The sequence below is a fragment of the Paralichthys olivaceus genome, chromosome 24, assembly GCF_024713975.1.
Source record: "Paralichthys olivaceus isolate ysfri-2021 chromosome 24, ASM2471397v2, whole genome shotgun sequence".
Classification (NCBI taxonomy): domain Eukaryota; kingdom Metazoa; phylum Chordata; class Actinopteri; order Pleuronectiformes; family Paralichthyidae; genus Paralichthys; species Paralichthys olivaceus.
The window spans coordinates 10,064,850-10,089,380 of NC_091116.1; the positions used below are offsets into that span (position 1 = coordinate 10,064,850).

General features: G+C 42.3%; 1 protein-coding gene across 6 annotated transcripts in view; it reads left to right on the forward strand.

Moving 5' to 3' along the window:
* LOC109638878 (neural cell adhesion molecule 2) overlaps positions 1 to 24,531 on the forward strand; it is a 381,983-nt gene that overhangs the window by 139,020 nt on the left and 218,432 nt on the right. For 5 of the 6 annotated variants that reach the window (XM_020102061.2, XM_069521443.1, XM_069521441.1 and 2 more), the window contains one exon: positions 4,969 to 5,293. In XM_020102061.2, coding sequence (XP_019957620.2) covers positions 5,242 to 5,293 — 52 coding nt within the window. In that variant the 5' untranslated portion in view covers positions 4,969 to 5,241. Of the gene's footprint in view, positions 1 to 2,717; positions 2,836 to 4,968; positions 5,294 to 24,531 lie in introns of those variants that run through there. The other variant, XM_020102059.2, reaches the window with a different exon arrangement.

The window sequence follows — 24,531 nt, forward strand, 5'->3', positions numbered from 1 at the left end:
GGCACAAAGGGAGCTGCATTATGCAATACTCTGCAACAGTGAAGTGGCAAGTCCATAGCGAGCGGTGACTCGTCTTCTGTGAAATGGACTGTGCCTGGAAACAGCCTGACACTAGTTACCGTGCTATTATTAATTTAAAGCAAGTGGAAAATGCAAATTTGTATAGCAATGTAATGATCGTCAATCAAGTATCAATCAATCAAATTTTAATTGTACAGCCCATATTCGCAAATCACAATTTGTCTCATAGGGCTTTTACAAGCTGTGACATCCTCTGTCCATCTATCCATTATGTGTCTTGATAGCGCAAACCTTCCAATGCCTGTAAGTGGTGCATGAAGTCAGTATTTAATTTTTTACAAATGGCATCCCAGCTTTCAAATTTTCTGCATCCGAAAAACAAAAATGAGTTTTACCGTCACGATCTGCATCCTTGCATTTTTGCGCTTATGTCAAGAGTCTTTCACACTGAGCGCTCAACAGTCCCCTTGAATTCAATCAGGGCTCACACACTCATGGATGTAAATCCCCTAAATGTGCCTGATTTGTATCTTCAATATTCTCGAATAATTCCCTGGGAAACGTTTGTTGAGTAGTCTTTGTTTAATCCTGCTGAAAAATCAAACAACCAACTAGAGTGATGCTCAGTTTAGAGCATATCTCTGCCATCAAGCTGCACCAAATGTTTGCTTCAATTCCAATTTGGAGTTTTCAATTCACCGTCATGACGTTGCTGCATTTTTTAAAATCTTGAATTGTTAATGTTATTTCATCGACTCACAAAAACAACTATAGCTATAATTCTGGGCTCATGCTATATGGGAACCAGTCGTCACAGGTAGAAATCATATAGCTTAATTATTTTTATTAATGACCACACACTTTCAGCAAGGGATAAACTGTAAGAATGTGAGGTCGCAGAAAAAAAAGCCATAGTCTGAATTTAATTTGGGACATTGCACTAATAAGAAATGAATTGACCAATATTCCTGTTTTGCTATAATTTGATCTACAATTGCCATGTGTCCGGGTTGAAATAAAAATCTCTCCAGCTTCCACTTTGGACATTTGACACAAATTGTACCATAACGAAATCCTGAGAGCCAACAACCCACCTCTGGATGGCTGTTAGGCAGGCCGGGGCTTTTCCTTATCTGCCACAGTTGCCTTTATTGCATCAGTCTGTCAGGTGACCACAGGGAATTACAGCCGCAGAGCCCTTTTGACACGTGTCCGTTAGGAGCGCGGCAATATGGGTCAAGGCACAGACCAAAAATTGAGTTATTGTTGTCCTGAAATGAAACCCAGCAAGGGAGGCACGGATTGAAGTCCAGCCAACAATCAAACATGATGTCACCTCAGACATCACTGACTGATTCTGACAAAATCTGCCTGCGTGATGTTTTTCTGCCTCGAAAAAGAAGCCTCAAGCCCAAGTTTTCAGCATAGATCAACATAAAAATAAAATGTATTTCTTATTCCTCGGCTTCATGGATCAGTGTTTTGTCAGTTTTAATTTGCTGTCAACAGAGGTGTTTGCCAGTCTGAGATCTCTTACTCTGACTCCACGAGAGGTGATAATCACCGTCTTCACTACTCCGAACATGTGTTATTGCACCGCTGCTGTAATTTATTTGTGTTGATTGATTCTTTCTGTGATGGATCAAAAAAGCAAGTTCCGCTTCCTATCTGTGGGGCTGCTCAGTTCTCCACTTATCACTAAACCATTTTAATTCCCTGACCAAAACAATGAACTGAAGATATATATGTGTTCAAAGTGTTAATTGGTCGAATAAGTTTTGTTTAAATTAGTCATTTGATGCTAAAAAAAGGCTGAAACATCGTTCCTATATATCTTTTATACAATATATGATATAAAAGTTGTGTTGCTTAATAAAATTTGCTTAAAAGGAACACTTTGATTGGTTCAGGCATAATAGAGACAGTAACATTTAAATTAAATGTTCAACTAAGAAACTACACACTTGTGATATAGATGCTCAGACTTTCATAGAACTTGAAAAAAAAAAGATTGCTTTAAAAACCTGACCACACTAATGCAGCTATTCTTGTGTGAATGACATAGCTACAATTAAAACCAGATATTATAATAACTCAGGTGAGACGTGTCAGAGACGCCACACTGTTTTTTTGTAAAAATGAAACCGACCCTTTTTAATACAGTCGTCATTTTAAAGCCAACGGTGCCAATCCCTTTAATTAAGCCTCTGTAAGCAACATAACTTCCATTAGTCTCATTACTGTATTTAACTGCTGTTTATTCATATATATATATATATATATATATATATAATAAATACTAGTATCCCAGTTAGTCTGATGTTTGTTTGTTGAACTCACTGTTTTTTTCTTTTTGGCCAATTAATATTGCTTTTTTTTTTCTTCCACCACGACCTGACCTCAACTGTGCAACCTGGATACTTGTTCCTATCTAGATATCATGACTCATGTGTTTTGTCCTCTTCTGAAAAGAGAGTTTTCATTTCTATTATTATTATTATTATTACATCTGTGTCTACCTGTGTTCCTTTTGTTTGGGTTTGTGTTCTGAGTTTTCAGTTTTTTGTTGTAACCTTGTTCCTGGTGTGTTTCTCTCTGTGTCCCTCTCTGTTTCCTGTTTTATTTTGTAGTTTCAGCTCCTTGTGTGTACTCCACCCGGAGTTCGTGCCCTCATCAGTTTCACCTGTTTGTCCTGTGCCACCTGTCTCATTAGTTCAGTGTGTATTGAAGTCTCTGTGCTTCTCTTGGTCTTTGTCGGTTCGTTGTCGTACTGTGTGTCGTCTCACCACTCCGTCATTGTTTCTCCTCCTTCCAGTAAGTTCTCTAGTGTCTCCTTGTGTCTCCCCTGTTTTTGCTGAAGAGCATTTTTGAGTTTATTGTTTTGTCTGATGCCCTGCCTTAATTATTAAAGGACACTTTTTGTTAAAATCTTTTGTTCTGCCTTTTTGGGTCCACCTGCTCTTTTACCCGCCCCCCCCCTAAAACGTGACACTAGATTACTCAGTATATTTTGTACTTTCTATTAAAGATGGCCAAATCTCTGGGAAAGACAATTTTGTTCCCACCATTGTTTGTGCTATATCATTTGGCTGAAGCCACGTCTATACAAGTAGCTCAGCAGTGGTCAGGGACCACTATTCTGCATGCTATTCATGGTTTACTCCAACTAGCAGTATAAAATCTGATTTGACAGGTTTCTTGCGAAATGTTAACTTGCACCAGTATCCAAGCTACCTACTGCGTACTCCAGACAGTATAATCATGTTTCTCTTTAACATGGGATCAGGGCTTATGGATACTTCAGAAACCTGATAAGAACCAGGATACCAGTGTGCATGTAAGCACAGATAATCACTGATGCGGAATAACACCAATAACATGCAATTTGTGTGACATGACTGCTTTTGTTCATCATAACATTCCTTTATTATCATGTGTAATACTTAAATTTTAATATTGTTTGCAGTATCCCTTACTTCCTCCTTTGTCATTTATTTTCTACTTGCCACTTTCTCTCTATACACCTATTTCATTTACAATACACAAACTTGTACTTTATTTTAATCTTCACATGTATTTAAAACAATTTTTTTTTTCCTGCATACTGCTCAACTTTATATTGTTCTGTACTGTGATCTTGGAGCAAGCTAGGACCACCACTATGCCGATGGAGGGGGCGGTGAAGTGTTTGAGTCCACTTTTGGAGTTTAAGGGGTCGTAATGGAAAACTTGCATATGACCTTAGCTTGAACTCTTTCCTATGTCTGATCAATGCTTGTGTGCTGTGTTCAACAATAACTCATATAGAAACACAATTGTGCTTTCTTAAGAGGAACTGTCTGGCTTACATGCAGACGGACGATTCAAAACTAGACAGACAACTTTTCGTGTTTTACCCTTAACTATCCAATACCATGACTGTTGCTATGCACTTGGCAGATGTAACCTCAGAGTTCTTCTTTCATGCAGAAGTAAGAGCAGACAGCTTCCTGTGTTAACCAGACTACAGGGGGCTTCAGTTTTTCATGCTATTACTCAGAAACAGTTGTCTCTTATGTTTGCTGTTTACCTGACTCTATAAAACCTTCTTCTTTCCCTATTCGGGGTCGTTCCACTCTGAGCATTCATGCTGAGTGTGAAACCCTCTGCAGAGCTCTATTAAAGACCTAAAGATAACACTGGTCTGAGAAACTCTTTATTTCACATCTCGAGATAAATTTCCACCACAGGGTAAACAGTGTTGTAGCCAAAACCAAGACAATTCAAGTAACTGAGGATTGATTCTTCAAACGTAAAAAACAACATGCCTCCATACTGGTCCTGTGGTGTCATCCTACCAGAAGTAGTGATGCCGCCCTACACCCTTGTCCTTGGACGAGGGCTTGTGTGGTGTGCGAGGTGTGTGCTTACAAATGTGAACGAGGCTCCAGAGGAAGATATCAGCTGAGCTTTATGCTAAAAACTTGGTGTACCTGACACTATATCGAGTAGAATTGTGGATGTTGGGGCTTACAGACACTTGGATGACACCGCAGGGGCAGCATGGAGGCATGTTATGTTTTTTTTTCTGTTGTTCAATTGTTTTGGATTTGGCTGCAACGCTGTTTACCCGTGAAACTCCAAAAGTGTTTTGTGGAATCAAACTTCACCCACCCATCCATCGTCATATGTGAGGAGTTAATGACTGAATTTACCTTTTTGGGCAGCTAGCACTTTAACATGGACGAGCAGGTGGTGCTTAGCCTATAGGTGGAGGAGTCCAGGGGCCCAAGGGACTCACAGATATCAGAAAGTATTCCTGGCTGTAGGATTTCTAGACCTTTGGAGTACATTTTGGCTCTTTTCTTTACGCTCAAACCTCCCCCTGCTCTGACTTCTGCAAGATAAAAAGATAAAAATGCAAAAATCTAAACATGTTCTCATCGATCTTTGTCTTCCAACCAACAGCTTCCAGGGGTGAGGCTTTGGAGAGAAGTGAGGAGGAGGAGGGGGGCTGTTCGCTCCTCGGCGCAGAGCGAGGCGCAGTGGACGAGCGGGGAGCCGGGAGCGCGCGTTAAGGAAGGAAGGGAAAGGAAGGAGAACTAGCCTCACCAGTCGACAGCGGAGCCACAGACGGCGGATGAGCGGAGCCGAGTGCGTGTTCATCGATCTTGTCGTTTCCCAAGTCGTTTCCCACAGCAGCTGAAAGCAGCGTTCGGCCGCCCGGAGCCTGTCCGCAACATGATGCTCAAACTCCTCCACCTCCTCGGGATGCTCGTCTGCAGCAGCCAAGGTGAGAGACTAGTGCGTGCGTGCCTGTCCACCCCCCCCCCACCCCCCGGGACTCGGTTGACTTTGTGGACAAGTTGAGTGCGTTTTTGTTGTTGTATTTTTTCAATTTGATCATCGTGATCTGCGGAGGGAGCGAGCTGCTGCTGCTGAGGAGAGAGATAGAGAGAGATGAGGGGGCGAGAGAGCTTGGATATGAGAGGGGAGTGTGAGAGAGAGTGTGTGTTTGTGAGAGAGAGAGGGCTGGATTGTTAAACTGGACGTTGTTTTGTAATTGAGGCACGTCCTGCAGGGGCCACAATGCTTTCTTACTGAAAAGGGGGATTATGATGGGGGTCCTTCTCCTTTTCTTGGAGTGGCTGCGCTGCTCAGACACACACCCTGCACTCCTCGGACACACACTGTTGTCCTCATCATGCAACACTGCTTATGTATTAGTTTATTCTGTATATGTTTGGGTGCTGCCTTTATGGTGCTTCCTTATTTCTGTGCGCACGGATCTCCATTCGTTTCCTACTGGCGGATTTAATCGATGACACCTTCCAACTCAAACTGGAGTCATTAACCTGAGTTGCATATTCTTGTCACTGTAGAAAAAACTGTAGATGGAAGATTGCGCGGTGAAGAAACCTCTTCCATCAGTGTGTGTGTGTGTGTGTGTGTGGTGCACAGCCTGTGCGTAATCATGCCACGATGTGCTTCGGAAAGTTTGGGAATACGAGCTCCCATTTGTGACATGATAATTGGGTTTCATGTGCGTGGGGCACCTGCGTCGCATGATAGCGCAGTGATTGTCTCGTGCGCGCGTCCATGTGTGTGTTTGCTCCAGGCTCGTGGGCAATGAAGATGTTACCTGAGTGACTGCTGCTAAGAAAAGCATTAATTGAAAACGTGGAGGACGGTCGTCTTTGGAGCCCCCCCCCCCCCCCCCCCGGACATTTTTTGCAGTGTTGCCAGGGGTTCCTAGCGCACAACGGCAGGTGGGGGTAGAGCGCTGCAAAGTAGTACCAACAGTGAGCCGCTGGTAGTTAAAGTTGCAAGTTGCATCTCATTCAGCCACACTGCCTCTCTGAAGTCCTCGAGGGTAGAGGGAGGAGGGGTCCTTGAGGAGGTTTCAAAAAGGGTCCCACAGTCGCAAATGGAGAATCTCAGATACATATTTTACAATACTTTGCAGCAGGGGAAGGTGCTAAAATGACTATGAATGTTAATAACAGGGCCAGTACAGTGCTACAGTATTATTGTCATGCTTGGAGGAAAGAAGGGATGTGTATATCTTGGATGAGGTGGAGATTTCTGGGATAAATCAGCATCAGATGAGTCTTCGTGGTTTAGTTTGGTGGTTTGTGGCGTGGGAACAGAAACAGACCCTCAGGAGGCACAGTTTGATCACCCTCTACATTTCAAAAGGACAGTGACATACTGGTTAATTCATATTTAAACCACGTCAGTAAAGTGATTGTTGATGATTGAGAGAAAGAGGAGAATTTAGGATTCCTATTTTAATTTATGGTGAATCCCACCGATGTAAAACAAAGAGGTCCAAACTGGAACAGTCACCGCTTTGTGACTTTCCCTTTGTTACAACACTGTTACATCATCTCACCAACCAATTTCCATTCTCATCATGTTTTCCATGATAGCACGATCCACACAAATTGACCTCTTAGACAACGCTGTAATGCGATGGTAAGGGTGTTGCTGAGATGAAGGTGCCTTAGCAGGATGCTTAAATGTCACCGCAGGGCTTTGGAGTAAGGACCCAGAACCCGATTTCTTTGCTTTCACCGATTCTTAACAGCAGCATGTTTTTTTTTTCTTCCTGGCAGGAGTCAGCGAGGTGCTTTGCCTCCCACCACACTAACTCTGCAGATATCCTCTGTTCTACCCCCTCTAGCTACTGAAAGAAAACATTTGCTTTTGAAGTCCCAGCTCACTGTCTACCCTGCACTTGAGTATGCATCCTTGAAGGTTTATGCATTTGGCTTTTTACCGAACGCTTAGCACAATGAATTATATGCTTGCTTGGGTTCACCCGGGACTCGCCGATGTGATGTTAAGTGGCGTAATTAAGATTTCTGTATCTCTTGGGGGGGAAATGTCAGAGGCTCAGGGTTTTAAAGATTTATACCCCTGCGCTTAAGTGTCTCTCATTGCACCCCGGAGCCTGCGCATAAGCATGTGTTTGAGGTTTGCTCACATCCTATAGCCCTGGTTTACGTGCACTCTCACATGAGTAAGCAAAAAAAAAACTCACACACACTTACGCTGTGCCTCCAACCATTCAAATGAATCATCGGTAAGATATTTATGAGGCTCGTGTAGATTTTCTCTTTTTTTTCCTTTTCAGAAATTCACTCCTAGTCCTGCAGGAGGCAAACTGTACCCCTCAAAGTTACTGTTTACCTTCCCGCCATGTTGATAACCTGATCCTGGACCAATGCAATGCTTAACACCAATCACAAACTCGTATTAAAGACATACAAAGCTGTTCACAAAAGAAATGGCCTGTGCCTTCGTCCTGCAAGGTGGAATTGATTGCATTATCTGATTAATAGACTAGGACGGAGAGCACACTCATAGAGAGCCAGTGTATATATGAAAATGAAATCGCCCCCTCGAGGCAGCAGCGTATGAGAAATCAATTTAAGGAACGACTAGAGTCAGCAGGCCTGGGAATTGTACAAAGGGCAATTTTAGTGTTATGGAAATGCTATTTATTTGCCTGTAAGTTTTTTTATTTCTCATGTGTGCCCTTTAGCGCTCAACCCGCCGAGTTACAGTCTTCACATTGGATTTGTGCATTTGCAAGTGTTGTAAATACCTGGATGCACGAGAATAGCAGCGCCAAACATCTGCGCCGCAGGGCTTGTTGTCATCTCGCTGCGAATGAAGTGACAGAGCTGCTTGAAGTGACTGTTAACGTTTCACAAAAGACGCCCACAAAATGACCACAGAGAGATGAAAACGACCGCAGAGACAAAGTGGACCACAAAGGAACTGGGAACAACCACCAAGAGGCACAAACTTACTACAACCAGGCACGAAATGGCCAAATCAACCACAAAGTGGACAAAAAAGGAGCACAAAGGACTAAATGAGACTCAAAATGACTACAGGGACACAGAGCCACTTAAAGAGACAGAACAACAACAGCAAAACAATAAATCGACGACAAAGAGATGCTACTTCAGAGACACAAAACAACCACAAAAAGACACAAAACAACTACAAAGAGACAAAAAACAACCACAAAGAAACAAAAAATGACCACAAAGACACTCAAAATGACCACACAGATATATGCAATGGCCAGGTTGATGTGAAACTACAACTTTGTCTACATTCTTGCATGTTTAAGCGCAGTTTGTCTCCTTATCCTTCCACATCGGTCCTTCATTGGGAAGTTATAGGTCAGCCTCAGTGCACAACCTGAAAGGACATGAACTGCTTTGCTCAAGCGTTGTTTGGAGAGCTCCGTGTACACGCTGTGCAGCTCTCAGCTCACAGCTCCGTTAACAGGATTAGCATCAGGGATTAAGAGACCTCTGCAGGAAATGTATTCATCCTTACTCGAAGACGTATTGTGTGTTAATGACACGTTTGGACTTTTTTTTCGTCAATAGCAGACATACTAAGAGGTGAGATGATACTAAAAGAAGCTGCAGTAGGTGAACATTGGGCTTATTTTTAAAATGGCAAAAACTGCAGCATGTTCAATGATGCCCTGTGCCAACCTTGGTCTATTTTGACTCAAATCACCCATTATTATCATGGAAGTGACTAATGTTCTCCTCAGGGAGTCTGTCCCAACCAGGAGCCAAGAAAGTGGAGATACACCGTGCAGTGGGGAGGGTTCTCTGGTGAGGATGAGTTTGGCCTTGCTCGTTATATTCCATCTCCTGAATCAGGAAGGCAAAGAATTGGGAAGGAAGCAGCGAGCAACAAGAGGATTTATACGGCAGGAGGAGGCGAGGATGAGATAATGTTTGAAAATTCATTCAGTTAAAGTGAGTATGATTGCATCTAGTTAAATTGCATTGCCAGAGATTGAATCAAACCGTGCAGAGTTGCACTGTCTCAAAATTATTAAAATGTAATCGAACCCTGTCGATGGAAACAAAAGAAGCCGGAGTGACATGATTGGAGGAGGCAGCTGAAGCATGTTGCCATGTGCGTTTGCCTGCTGTTTTGGTGCGAGACAGGCAGGAGACCCTTTGGCTCCTGCTTGTGTGTGTCCTGCCAGTCTAAATGCCAGTCTAACTAGGCTAATGGGCAGAGCCAGGATGCCAGGGTGACAACAGAAACCGTGGGCACGCTGGCTGACGGACAGGCGGATGCATGGTTTCCCTCTCCTGTTGCTGCACTTTATTTTTCTGCAGCTTGCTCCTGCAAAGCACACATCACTGTTAGGTTTGGGCAGCAGCACACATGATTAAATGAAGAACAAGGGGGATAAGTGGTAGAAGAGCTTCAGAACCACTTGGGTTTTGATTTGACCCACTTAGACCAAATTCATAACTACACTTGGGGTGACATATAACCTTATTCTCAAACAGCATTAAATTGACACGTTATGCATTTTTCCTTTCTTTATTTATAGGTGATGTTTTTAGGCCAAAAAACCCAAATTTCCATCTTCTCAGTTCATTAACAACAATTTTATAGAATCTGTAAACATGTATGTTTTGGAGATGGGAGATTAAATAGGTGCAAATGTATTATCAGATCAGTTTATTATTAGATGTGTTGAATTAACAATTTAACACATCTAATAATTTAATGATTGCTCTACAACATCACTGTCGGAATACGATAAGCACTTGCAACATTAGTGACTGAGGTGAATAGTCAGCTGTGACAAATGTTATGAAAAAGCTTTAAAGAGTATCTTCAAATGTCAATGTGTATTTTTTTGGTGTGAAATCTCGGTTGATTTTGTTTTCAGTTTTTTTCAAGAGGAGCTCTTTGCAATTACCATTCCCTCGTCGTACCTCATTTGTTTACTTATTAAAATGTATTTATTCTTTGTTGCTGATGTGGTCTGTAAGTAAAATAGGCAAGTCTTCAAAACAAAGCATTTACAATCCTGGTTTTGACTTATGATTTTTGAGTACACATGCAGATATTGTGGAGTAAAATAGTTCTTATTATAAATACTTCTACATGAAAAGAAAACAAAAATACATCAGTCGGGCTCTAGAATGCATACTAGTTCATTGTAATGCAGTTACATCTCTTTATCACCTTTCCCGGCTGCACCAATGGGGTGTTAACTGAGGTGTTAATGACAGATGGTGTTTCAACAGTTTTTGCTGCAGATTCGTAATTTTGCCTTTTAAAATTAGTAAACTATAATGTGTTTGATAGTCTATGTGCAAAATGTGAGTTTAGCTCTTTAAGAATAGAATTGAGGTTGCCCAAGAGTGACTGGGGAGATGAGGACTCAATTTATATATTGGGATGGATAGTGAAATGGCACAGACGTGGTTAGCCGACGCGCACATGAATATAATGACACCTCTTTTTAAGTCGTCGTTAAAAGGAGTTTTTCATGTACTGCAGCTGGGCGAAGAATTAGAGAGCTACCAAGACAGTGACGGATGAAATTTCGGGCTTGGAAGGAACCGTGATTGACGCAGACGGATGACAGGAAGAGGTGGCGGGATGACAGATTAACGGACAGCTGAATGCGCCCGCAGTGAGACACCGATAGAACCATAAGAAAGAGGAGCCATCCATCGACTAGCCAAAGAACGATATATTTTTCAACTTCTCCTTGCCGGATGTGTGCGTTACGTCGATTGAGAATTAGTGTGAGGCTGCAGAGGCTGTCGGACGCCTATATGGTCCATCAGCGTGATTGAAAAGGGGACTAATGCTAATTGTAGCCGCACTGGCTCACAGACATTCAGAGATGGAGGCTTTTGGAAATATCTATCAATGTGATGAGGTGAGCGAGGGAGTGGTTTTTAAAAGATCAAGCAACTTTAATATGCATGCTGGCTTGTGAACTTGTGTTTAGGCCTTAAATGCTTAAAAAAGGCATCTTAGTGTGAAGGAAATGCTTCGGATTTTCAAACTTGGTTTATTAAGAATGGGTGGAGAATTGTCTATAGCTGTTTTAAAAGTTTCAAGGTAACAAAACTGGAATGTAGCAAGTTCTTGTTATAGCTATTCTCTTTTCACCCTTCCTTCCTTCTTATAAATATTTCCACACGTTTATTCAGGTTTTGTGTTTGGATGACATTCAGAGTTTGGATTCTTTTCTCGAATTAAAAGAAAACTACGCTTCTGCAGAAAAACAACCTCAATATGTCTCTGCAAGAGTTTCATTTTCACTGTGGTACTATTACTTACTCAGTCTTTTCTTCGAGTGCTTTAACGACTCCTTCTTGTGCCCGATGAATTTTAAAAAGTTCCTTGAGGCTTTGAGGATGATGTGATCCATATTGTTTTTCATGTCTCCTCATGGGAGTTTTATCTTTGATGGAGAGCAAAATGGGGGTGACTAGAAATGAGATAAGGCGGAGTGGAGGAAGGTCTCTGGTGACCCTGGAATGGGGAATGGAGTCATCACGTAGCTGGCATCTTATATCCCAGAGTAAGACAAACTAGTTTAAAGCTTAGATAATAACATAACAGCAACCGATAGATTCATTGAAGTTATATAATGTATAAATGAACCGTTCTGTGGTTGTTCGCTGAATGTTGTGTGAACCAGTCTCTCTCATGGCTGGCATCAGGCTGTGACTCTTTTCTCTGCCCTTGCAGTTTCTCTTTGAGCTTTCCACTATTAAATTATCTCCCCCCTTAGTGCATTGTGTTGTATCTATCATATTTCCCTGTATCCATCCGTCCATTCATCCATCCATCCAGACAGTGGTCCCTTGGCTTGTCATTCCTGCTGCTTAATTACACCAAATTGTGATTTATGGACTCCCGAGTGAATAGCGTGTGGTCCCGTTGCCGACCCGTCTGAGGAGATCAGTCCAGCTGCCAATCACACCTCACAATGGTCTTGTAAACGGGGGGGGGTACTGTAAACCATATCCTGGTTTAACCCCCCCTCTTGCTTGTACTTCCCAGCAGTAAGACGACTTCAGGTTGTCCAGCGTCCCCCAGTGGGATCGGCGCTGCTTGGAAATGATGCAAAGACCAGATCTTGAAAAATGGATCAATCTTCTCAGATTTCTTGCCCGGTGACCAATATGCTTGTTTATCTATTGATGAGAAATAGATTAGAGGGATAGTGAGTGACAGATGAGAGAGAAAGAAGGGTGAAGGGTGGAGGAGGTGGAGGAGAGACACTTGAGATGTGGTTGCAGTGCAGCGGAATGACTCGCAGTGAGGCCAAACTGTCTCTGCTCCCTTGATTGCCTCTCCATGCCAGACAATCTTCAAAGGGAATCTCCTAATGCAATATGGGCCAGCTTATTTTTCTTTCTATCTCTTCTCATTTGACTCCATCCCCCCCTCATCCCCTTTCATTTCTCCCCTCTTTTCATGTTTCTTGCTCTGTTTCGTGTTACGCCCACACTAGTCTCATCAGCAGCGTCTGCTGAGGGAAGATATCCTACTCTCCCCTACGTGGGAAGCTTTGCAAGCATCACCCGAGCTTAACGTTATTTGCTCGGAAGGCTAATGATGTTTGTTGTTGCGCTGCTCAATATAGTTATTACACCTATGGATTTTATGTTACTTGACTCCCCCCTGCACAACAGTGGTCAGGATTTTTTCCAAGTATAGCTGTTTCAGGGTTGCTCCGTCAAGCGTGTGATTGTCTCTCAAAGTCATAATGATCATCGCGCGAGCACTCATCAGGCGCACCAGGCAAACTGTAGGCGGGTTTTTAATTACTTTGTATATCGGCACAACTTCCCATCACCCCTTGTTTGCCTCCCAATGTGGGCACCCTGGGATTATTGTCTTCCTGCCCACATTCCGGAGGGTTCCCAAGGACGTGCGCCTCCGTGGGAATACACAAAGCATTTCTCTGTAATTAAAGAACCTGTCTTATCTTTGCTCAGATCGGGTGGTGTATTTACTGACATTCTGGCTCTCGTGGCGAAAATATGCTTCTGCACATGTCAGTCCCAGTCCTTCTCCTCCTTTGAAATCAGTGGATACCACATGAGGGCTGAGGATATTTTTGGAAAGACTTCCATGTCCTACCTACTAAACCTCATATTCCATCGCCTGTTTTTCTTCAGCGGTTGCACAGGAAGGCTGAACTCAAGGATTTTCTTCCTTTCTTCCTGCACGAGTCAAAAAACAAGGAATACCTCAAATCCACAGATGACTCTTGTTTTCCACTAATTGGACCTCATTGGTTTTGCTTGTGCATATTTAAAAGTAGAGCGATGGGTGGAAGAAGCAAAGGAAGAAGGTTTACTGGAGGAGTGCCAGTGTTGGCCATCCTTTCATGTGAATGTATGTGCTCCAGGGCTTGAGTCTTAAGAGAGCCGTGTGATCTCGCTCATGCCTTTGTAGCCAGTAGGTTTGTGTTGAAAAGCCTGATTGTAACAAGCGGCATAGTGACCAAAACACAGAACAAAAATCTGAAGATTCTCCAGCATATTGGATTCTGTGTCCAACTGATTCACAATTAGAAAGATGTTGGTTCGAGGTTGTTTTTGCAAGCACTTGCAGCAGCTCATAAAACTCCACCACAGCTATCTTGTTAGCTCGACATTCCTCTTGTGGTTATACTTCGACAGGAATCAGATTAGATTTTTGAGAGCACGCCATGTTATAGGAACTGTGTATTGCTCCAAGAACCATGATTACTTTTATTTCACGCCGCTCTTCATCCATTCCGCAAAGCCCGCAGTGGGCAACAGGAGAAATGATAGATCGTCTCGGCACTCGAGGTGAAAGCTGAAGCCGCCGACGTGGAGAAACATTGCAGCGCGGCTCTTCAGTCAATAGGCAACAGGGTCTTAGCTGGAAGCTGCAAAGGGGATGCGGTAGTGACTGTGGCAGCCCTCTCCCCGAGGAGGTGGCCTAAGCCACAAATTAATAGAGCGCTCCCACATGATCGTGGAGTTTCATTTGGAACCGTCACGCTACATAAAGCCCCACAGAAATGAGGAGCTCACTGAGGTTACCCCCTCTCTACTTCCCCAAGAGACCCCAAATAACCTGTATGATTGTTGTCTGCTGTTACCCCACCTTCCTTTCACCTCACTTCTGAAAACCTCCTGGTTTCTGCAACGTATTGTCTCCTTGTTGCTGTTTATTCCTAGTTTTGCTGGAATCTTAAGAATATAAATCTGAGCTTTCCTGTATTGCCGAAGCAGTATGAGTATAATACTTTCTGTGTTAAAATCTAGAGAAAGCTATAAATGATATAGATTGCACATAAGGGAAAAAGAGTTTAATGTAATCTTGCAGCCCTGATTTATTGGCAAACGCATTTCAAGTGCATGTTTGCACATTTAGCATTTATACATTTTTTCCTCCAACAAACATTTGTTTAATAACGGCATGAAATTCCTCGTGACACACATGAAGAGTGGTGCGCCCCTGAGGCCCCGCTCCACTCTTATCATTATGTTTGCAACGCCCAAGATTTGACACAGCAACCGGCACTCTCACTGCAAAACGCACCTCCGAGCGAGGATTAATTTACTGACTAATCACTCAACTCACCGGACACAAAACACAGAGGGCTGATTCATTTGTGCTGCTTTATAAAAATTAGCGTGGAATATTTGCTTGTGGGGTAACGTAGCATACCAAAATATGTGTAGAGAATAACCCGATCATCTTTTTGTCTCAGTTAAACAATTTGCACAATAGTGTTTTTGGGTGGAGGCATAATATCATATTACTAGATCAAGTTATTCTCTTTGAGTGTTTGACAAGATGTGAAATCATGATGAGAATCTGATCCAGAGCTGGAAGCTATTGCACTACAACATTCAAATCATCACAACTTGTATATTCTATACGTGTGTACACTGGAAAATATGAATCTATAGTCTATTATATATCTATAATAAGAGCCCTATAATGTAGTATAGTTATTATATATTTATTAGAGTTATGAATCTGTAACATGTATCATATTCATGAAATGGATTGTAAACAGACTCTTGTGCCACCATCAGATAAAGTAGAGAAACATCCACGTGCCCCTCAGGATGAATCGTTACAACATTGGTGATTTCCTGACTATTCTGCCACCAGCAGGTCAAACCTTTAATTTAGTTTTCGACCAAATATCTTTAAAAGTCCATTATTCTCCCATCAGCCAAAGCTGACCTTTGTGTTTAGTGCTAATTAGTAGTAGTTAGCCTGTTACATTTTGATTATTACATGGTAAACATTGCACCTGTTCAACACCAGCTGTTAGCATTGCTTTTGTGAGAATATTCATTCCTTATATTTCCCAGAATGCCTGTCAACCCCCAAGAATCTGCAAACAGCATTAAAGTCTAATGTTGACAGTAAAAAACATTAAAACCCCCTCATTTTAAACATGTTGTTTTTTTGTCAATGGAAAATGTGCATCTTACCAGTGTGTGTCTTTTCTCTTGAATATGCACAGAGTGACTTTCTCTTTTGTCTCTGAGTGCCTGACAACAAAAAAGGTTCAAGGTTTGAGTCCCAGTGTTCGCGAGGCCGGTGTTGCAGGGCTAGAAAAATCTCAGTATACATCTGACCACTTATCTGTGCAAAAACAAAAATCACCTGAATAAAACTTCTTGGATTGAAAGGAACATCTGCAAAAAGCACTTTTTACACTGTTGGATTAAATAGAATTATATGACGTGACTTCAGGAGGACTTTTTTTCACAAGGTCAAAGACATTTATTTCTCAAAGCTCCACCTAGAATCGTCATATTGGGTTTTTACAAAACACACTGTACATAAATAAACAGTTATATAAAACATGACGTATGCATTTCATTACCACTGTGACTCCTTGTGCTGTTTTCCAGAGATGCAGTGTAGCAGTTTTCACCACACCGCCGGCTGGCCCTATTGATCTGTTGTTTCGGAGAGGAGCAAACAATTTTGCTTCTCTCTTCCACTTTGGTCCTCCTCCTCCCTAGAACGAGTTTCTTTTAGCTCTATGAATCCCGATCACTGCTCCCTGCCCATTCCACCTGAGCTGTTGCAGGAAAAAAAACCCGAACAAAGGATCGTGTTTTCACAGCTGCAATTATCGCACGAGTCAAAACGGAGTTAAAAATTGCGCTGATTGACGTATCTTTTACTTTGTCAGCCACAAACATAAAAACATACTGACATTTACTTTGTATTAAAAAGATAAGAAGGTATCGCTCTGAATTCTCAAACGCAGCTTACAAACAGTTTCCTGACGTCCCTTTCTTAGCACAGTTCTTACATAACCGCAACTTCTGTGACCTGAGAAAACAAGGAGCAACAGTGAACAAAGTCACTACAGTGTTCCCAGTTGCACCACGCCTCCAAAACAGAATCCATTTGTTATGCGGCGGGGCACAACACTCTGGGTTTTGCGAGGAGTTGAAAGTGTTTTCTGTGATGAAGCGAGCAGAGCCTGTCGTGATGCGCGGCATGTGCGTTCGGCGGATGCTGTGTCACACCAAAGTTGTTTAATGGGAGTCTTTCGCCTGTTATAGATCTGGGGGACGTGATTTGGAGGATTCAGCACCAGGGCGCTGCATCATAGCAACAGGGGCTGCTTTGTGTGTGCGTGAATGTGTGCAGAGGGTATGAGCTGATCTAAAGCTCATAGGTCATCCCACTGTCTGACACTGTTTGCGAGTAAATCAAATATGATTCTTGCAAGGAGCTGCTAAAGTGGAAAATTAGTTTTAAGGGGGATAGATTGCAGCTGTGTGTGTGTTTGTGCCTATATTTATTTCAGGATTCTGCTTACTCTTTGATTTTCGCTGTTTTGTGTTTGGCCCCTTTCTAGCTCAAGGCTCTGAGTGTTGAGTGAAGATGCAGCGCCTGTATCTGCCTGCATCAGCAAAACAATATGCAAAACAACATACATGCAGGCAAAGTCGAACACACACACATTTAGCGTTTCCTGGATTTCCTGCGTCTCATATTTCCACCCAGCTTGAAATCTTGGGATAATTGCAGAGGTTTTAATTTGATGTTCAGCCACGTGATGCGTGTCGCTGCGATGACAGGAAAATCGGATGAGTGGGGGAGAGGAAGTTCCAGCATTAAATCAAAGTCAGGACCTCCCAGCTAGCAGGTGATTATAGTTCCATCAGAATGTCTTGGCGGGATTCCTCCTTCAGTAAATGATCATGAGAAAGCCCGATGGTCCATCAGTGGCACAGAGGGAGGGAGATGCATTCTGTGTGCCCGTGCTCGACATCCTCGGCCATCTGCAGTGACTTCTTCTTGCCACAATGAGCTGCAGAGCTCCTGCAGGTTTTGGGAGAGGTTGTAGAAAAGGAATTAAAATTTGAAAAAGCAGAACTCACTCCTCAGCTCTGTACTCCAATCAGCACTTGTCGTCTTGTACATCTCTGCAGAGCAAACTGAGATTTAATCAGATCATTTCACGGCATGTGGAAGGTGCGTGATGCGGTGTGAGCCATGATGCGGCACAAAGCAGCTCGACATCTAAGCAGCAGAAATCAACTTACCCTACCTCGGCAGGAGCTATAAATATTGAACCTTCACCTCCTTACGCCCAAATCAAACTGGGCTTTGCTCTGTTCAGCTCATGACCAAACCTGGCAGATTGAGAGTTCACGTGTGACAGGCCACACCGGCCTGTTTTCAATCAACAGTAATTCATGTGCTCTGACCACAGGAGTCGACTCAACACTGTGCGATTGTTTGTGTCCTTGTTTAAACAAAAGCACATTTTCCCGTTTCACCCGAGTGAGAGTCATGTGAAACGTCCCTGCGTCAGCGCAGGAGACGGAGAGGGTGGCTATTGTTTGTTGTGTCCAGGGCAAGAGATGCTATCTCCGCTAATATGAACCTTCATATGAACCTCGGTAAGGGCCTGTTGGAGGGATCGGGGTGTGTGACAGTGTGCATTCTGCGAGCTGTGCGTACACTGTGTGTGTGTGCGCACTCTGGGTTATGAGAGAGGATGATGCTGAGTGTGAGGACCTTCCAGTTATTGGCAGCCAGGCTCTGTGGTGTGTTTGAACACCAGGACTGCAACGGACCCCGAGCTGTAGTTACATATTGCAAAAGCTGTACCTAGAGGCAGTTTTGTGAAGGTCAATGACTTAAACGGTGTTTTCAATAAAACTGGGGAAAAAAGTGCATAAAATTAAATAATTTGCATGTCAGATGCACCAACTCTCAATTAGAAGAATAGCATGAATTGATAGAACAAATCTCTACATATATTTAACTGGAATTTCCCAACACAGATGTCTAATTGGTGCCTTAAAGCCTTTGCCAAGCTATCGTAATAAAATTCAGGGGAAGATTTTATTTTATTTGCTTGCTTCATGCTTTAGTTGCAGATCGAAATCGGTGAGTTTTAGATGATTTAGTAGCTTTAGCTTTTCTGTCTTCCAGTTTTTACCACGTTTACCTGCGTTAGTTAGTTAGCAGGATCATGCAAAAACTACTGGATGGATTATAATGCAGGGATGTTAAATGGAATCCTGGATCAGGGGTCCTATCAAGGATTTTTTTTTTCACTTTCTAAAACATTACGAGAGAGGTTTTTTTTCAAAGTTTTCATTGATTTTGCAGATTTTGAGAAATATATGTAAATCTTAGATAATTAAGTTAAATGTTTTTGAGGGGTCGTTCATCAATGCAATTTTGTGCAGATCTGGATCTAGTGGATTTAAATGTAGTTTCTTAAGGGGAGTAGGCTAGAAACCTGTATCTGTTTTAATTTAAGGGGACTATTTGGCAGAGGTATGCACTCTATGATGTGTAGTTCTAGTATGATTTAATAATGTATTACTCCCCTCAGGGAATTGTGATCAGCAGTTTGTACTATTTTCTGTCATCGACTAGGCCATAACATTTAGTGATTGAGAAATCGGCGATGAAAAGAGTCATTACTGCAGCCCCAGACATGACCTCAGCATGGTCACCTCCGTCCTCGCACTGAATTATTGCCAGCAGGTGCATGTGGATTTATTCATGGTCATGCGAGCCCCCTTTGACCACATGTTGGGACCGTTCGGTCCATCCCGTGTTCAATTCCTCCCTCGTCGTGTCAGGATGATGTACACAAGAAAGCGAGGAGAATCATTGGCAAGGGCGTGCGAGTGAAACGCATCGGCGAGTTCTCTGCTTATCCTGGAAATCACTTCGGAGTTCCTGCATCATCTCGACATCGGTTCACTCCCATCGCTCAAATTCCATGCGGAGGTCATTATCATCCTCTTTGCATTTTTATTGCCTCATCACACAAATTAAAAATGGAAATAAACCACAGTAACTCTTTGCATGTGTGTAAACTATATAAAATCTGTGACTATACTTGAGGATTATATGAAGGTATAAACAACCTAATTTGCAGCGGCTTTACAAGACAGTGTGTGTGTGTCCTTCAAGCCCTTGATTGGTTATACAGTACTTTAGTGTGTACCAAAGGCATGCGGCTGACGGCTCTATTTGAAACGTGTGAATGTGCATAGACCCATGTGAACAAGTGATTTATGGGCTGTTTTTAATCAGACAGTCGAAAATGTTATTAGACAGCCTCCTCGCGTGCCCTCCGCCTGCAAATGAGCCGGCCCCCACTGCACCCTGGGATAGCCTCCTGTAATTAGTTCTGGGAACTCACCTGTTACTGAGTGAGATTGAGGGAGCGAGGGAGGGAGGGCATAAGGAGAGGATGGGGAGAGAGAGGGTAACAAGCAGGGAGATAAACAAACAGAGGAATAGAAGGTGAAGGAGGTTGAGGGTGAAACAAAGTAGTAGAGGAGAAGAGGAGGGGGTTTAAGAACAAGAAAAGACTGAGGGGAAATAGAAACTGACCTCCACACCCACACAGCTCTTGTCCTAACAAGCTCGTCAGCCTCTTCCTGGCTTTATACCATCTTGTTCTGGGTGCTGTGTGAAAATCTGCTCTCAGGTGTAAAGACTGTTGAGTTATATAACCACAACAGAACCGCCTTTATTTATTATACCTTATATTAATATATATTTATTTTGATATTCTTTCAGCTTAATTGTCCAACTCTAAAAATAATGACTGCACGGGAAACCAAACAGGCTGCAATTAACCCGATACAGTAAATGTAACACATTGTTTATTGTTTGGCCTTTGTTTTGCCTGATCTGAACTAGGAGCTTCCTCAGAAGTAGGGGGGTTATCACCTCATAAAGTTGTGTTGTGTGATTAGGGCTTGCTCTGTTGCCCTGGCATAAAAAAAAAAATATAATGAAATGTTTTTGTTAGGAAAATGTTATGTGCAACATTAGAACACTGATTTTATTAAAGCTTAAAATGCCTATCAATTGATTTTTTCATGCATTTCAAATGACATCAGTATTATTGACCAATATTATGCAGCCTCCAGTTGTACAGCTGGAGAAAACAAATCTCATTTCCATCAAATACCTTTTTGAAGGTAAGAAAGGTTGGCTGTCATGGACTATAGCTTTTATACGTAGTAAAAAAATATATTACTCCTGAGACTTGAAAAAACTAGCCACCCTGACAAAGTCATCATGCGTCCTGCTTGCTCCCTGGCACATCACTGAGCTGCAGGCGCAATGTAGTTGCAGGCTCTTGACAGCCAATCACTATAGTCGCCTGTAACTCTGAGACACACAAACAACACACATCAACACTAAGACAGACACTAAAACCAAAGTGAAATCGCCAGTGCACAGGTATACAATTTTAAATCTGCACATATGCACACACATGCTGCACTTCCCTGATGCTCCTGACAGGCCAGTAAAAACATTATGAAATATTCAGTAAGTCTTCACTGTGGTTCGGGTTCTACCTGTGTCAGCTTTTCCTCTTTGTGTGCGTTTGCTTGTATGAGAGAAAAGGAGATACTGTGTGTGCATGATGGCATCAGCTTCGTCCCATCTTTTCCTCCTCGTACGCGGGATAAATATACGTGTATGTTTGTGTGCGTACACGGAGATCGTGTCTTTGTTCGTACATGTTTGCTGTATCTCTCATTTCTTGCTGTCACAGTAGTGTGTAATTGGGTCTGGATACTTTCACAGTCTCTTTGTTGCCTTGTGCTTACATCAACTATGTGGTTCTCCTAAACAACACTGCCAAATAAACAGTCTTGGAACCAGACTCTCAGCCACTCTTTTGTCCTCCCTCAAGCTTTACAAGCACATTTTGTATTATTTTAACAACAAAAGGCAGTTATGGATGCCAGTAGCCTTTTCATGACCTGGCATGCTAGAAACACAGGGTCAACATTACAGGCTTTTGCTCAGTGCCACTTATACTATCGCAAGAGTTTTCCTTTTGTTTAGGTTTGTTAGTGTCTAAAAGATTTTAGCCACTTCCCAAAAGTTGTGCAGTTTTCAGTCAAAAGAGTATATTTCTCAGTTTGTCTCAGTGTTTCAGATACATCAGTAGTTTTTTGGTGTCCCACTGGGCTCTGCTCTTGGACCCCTTGTATTTTCTTCATTTACACCCTCTCTACCTCAAGTCCAATAACCTCAGTTGAACCTTTACAGGTTTCTAAGAGTGTAGATCCAACTGTAGTTCAGAAGTGAAGATTGCTCTTTGATGGCAGGTTAAAGGTCTTATTTTGCCGCCATTCCAGCATTTGGAAAATGACTTCTCTCTTACCCTCAGCTGCCTTTTGCAGAATGTATTTTTATACACTAATATCCATATGATTACTCATTTGCAGTTCAGTTTCATCCCACTTGACTAGTACTAAGATGCTGCCACTGGAGAAGCTGTCTTCGCAGACCATTTCACTGTTGTAACACATTTGCACAGATGAGGCAACCACTTCATCGGTGTTTAGAGTGCAAAGAAAAAGATACATGTGAAAAGACAATGGAAATGAGCTTTGATAGCATTGCAAGCGTTTGAAATGTTAAGGCTTTATATGGCATCGATATCAAGAAAAGATATTTCTACAACAGGGAATATTGCCATATTGCAGCAGAGGCAAGGCAAAAAAGAAGCTTATGTACAAAAATGAGTACATGCAGTTTTAACTATATAAACAGGATAAATAGGCTATAATTAGGATTGCACATGAAATATAATTGTTTTATTTGAGTGATTGTTAATAGTGGAAGTGAAAATAAAGTATAAAAGAGGCAGAGTGCTGGCGTGTCCAGTTGATTGTTCGACCTTCAAAAGACGAAAGTGATGTATAACCTTAACCCCATATTTATTAGTTTCAAGACAACAATAACAACCATGGTCTCTCCCTAAACAAAACCATTACCATTGAATATATGCAAAATAAAAGGAGTATTTTAGGTTATTAATTCTATAAAACTTTAACCCTAGACCTGTTATTGATTAAGTGTGCATGTTAACAGCGTCATTAAATATACCCCAGACTAAGAGGCAATAATTAGGTAATTGGACATTTGGAAAATCCTGCATACTTATGCATACACACATCCAATATGTGAACGTTTGGCATATAGATATGTAGTTTTAGCATGTGTTGTTGTCCATGTATCTTTGAGAAAGATCACTTTTACAGGGGAGTCAATTAAGAGACCATGTACTGATGGAAAAAAGCTATCCATGGCAGCCTCTGAGCTCCCGCTATGCTTTGAAAGCCCGCTCCCATTCACGAAGACATATCCGTCAGCGAAGTGCTGCAGGAGAAAAACTAAACTGTCAAAGTATCCTCTTTGCACAGTTCTCAAGGTCAAATGAATCACAGCGAACAACTGATTTCTGTTTGTTGACCATACCATACTTTTCCGTCAGTGTAAATGTGAAGCAGGTTTTTAAAGATCTATTTGAGGTGTAGTGATGGTTGATATTCTTCAGTGACGCCGACTTTGCAAGATGCTTTAAAGAGAGGTCTGCTGGGGGAAAGTGCCAAAGCACTCACAAAACATAAGAAAAATAACTTTTTTAAATTGTAGTCTGCAACCAAGGACGGAGTTCAAGGTAGACTCTCCATCCATCTATCTGCTGTATGGTTTATCCTTAGAGGATGATGAGGGGCTCGAGCCAATCCCAGCTGACATTGTGCAAAGAGGCGAGGACGGTTCACTCGTTCAGACAAAATAACACGCACTAGTTCAGACAGAGAAAACCTAAGAAAACGTTGAATAGTGGTGACAAAAATGCAAGGTGAATTTAAATAAACCATTGGAGCAAAAATCTGCTCCAGTGACTTTGAAAATGTAACACCCAAATAAAAACAATTTTTAAAATTTCTCTGTGACTTCAGTTGCAGGCGTTTAATTATTTAGTGTCTAATGAGAGCGATTGCACACACACACACACACAATCACACACTCACACAGCTTAGTTCTCAGCTCTGGACTGATGACATTTAGCTGCAAGAACGCAGCGGGGGTTTCCAGCATTGCGCTGTCGTCAGGTGGAAATCGTGAAAGCACGTTTGCTTCGATGGGGGGGTGGAGGAACAACAAAAAACAGCAACTGTCTATAAACAGGACAGATTTATTTTTTAATTCTTTGAAAGTTTCCATTTTTGAATGCACCGTGCAGGATCAATTCTGCTTTGCGCTAATGCTCACCTGGAGCGTTCTACTGCCAGGCTGCAGGAGCGACACATCCATGTAATGAGATTACACTGATCTACTATAAAAATGGTAACTTTAATCGCTGTAAGAAATTGCTTAGTAATCGCATAAGTAGTTGACAAAAATAATTAATGTTGGAAATAAGCACGTGCAGAAATAAGTCCAGGTGCTTAACAAAGGCTATCTATTCTGGCCTCTTATTTCAATCCAATCATCAACTAATTGTGCAAATTGAATTTATTTGCACTGCGTATGTTTACACACCAAGCACCACATAGCAGATGGATAACAAGTCTGCATCAGGCGCTTTCACCGTCCATTAGTACTCATGATACAATGTCCGAGACCCCCTCCTCGAAGACGGGTTGATGGCTGAACACAGCACCCACACCCCGCATCCCAAACACATGTCGAGCAGCGTTCATTAGTCCCACCATTCTGAGAGGTTCATAAATCACAGCCATCTGGAACATTTGCAGCTCTGCGCACAGCTCCCCCAACTCCCTTCCCCACCCTGTGGCGGTGGTGGACAGCCAATCAGACAGCAAATCCCGTAGTGGCACGTCACGGGTGCGACAGCCAGGGAGCAACACGGCAGAGAGGCTTCAT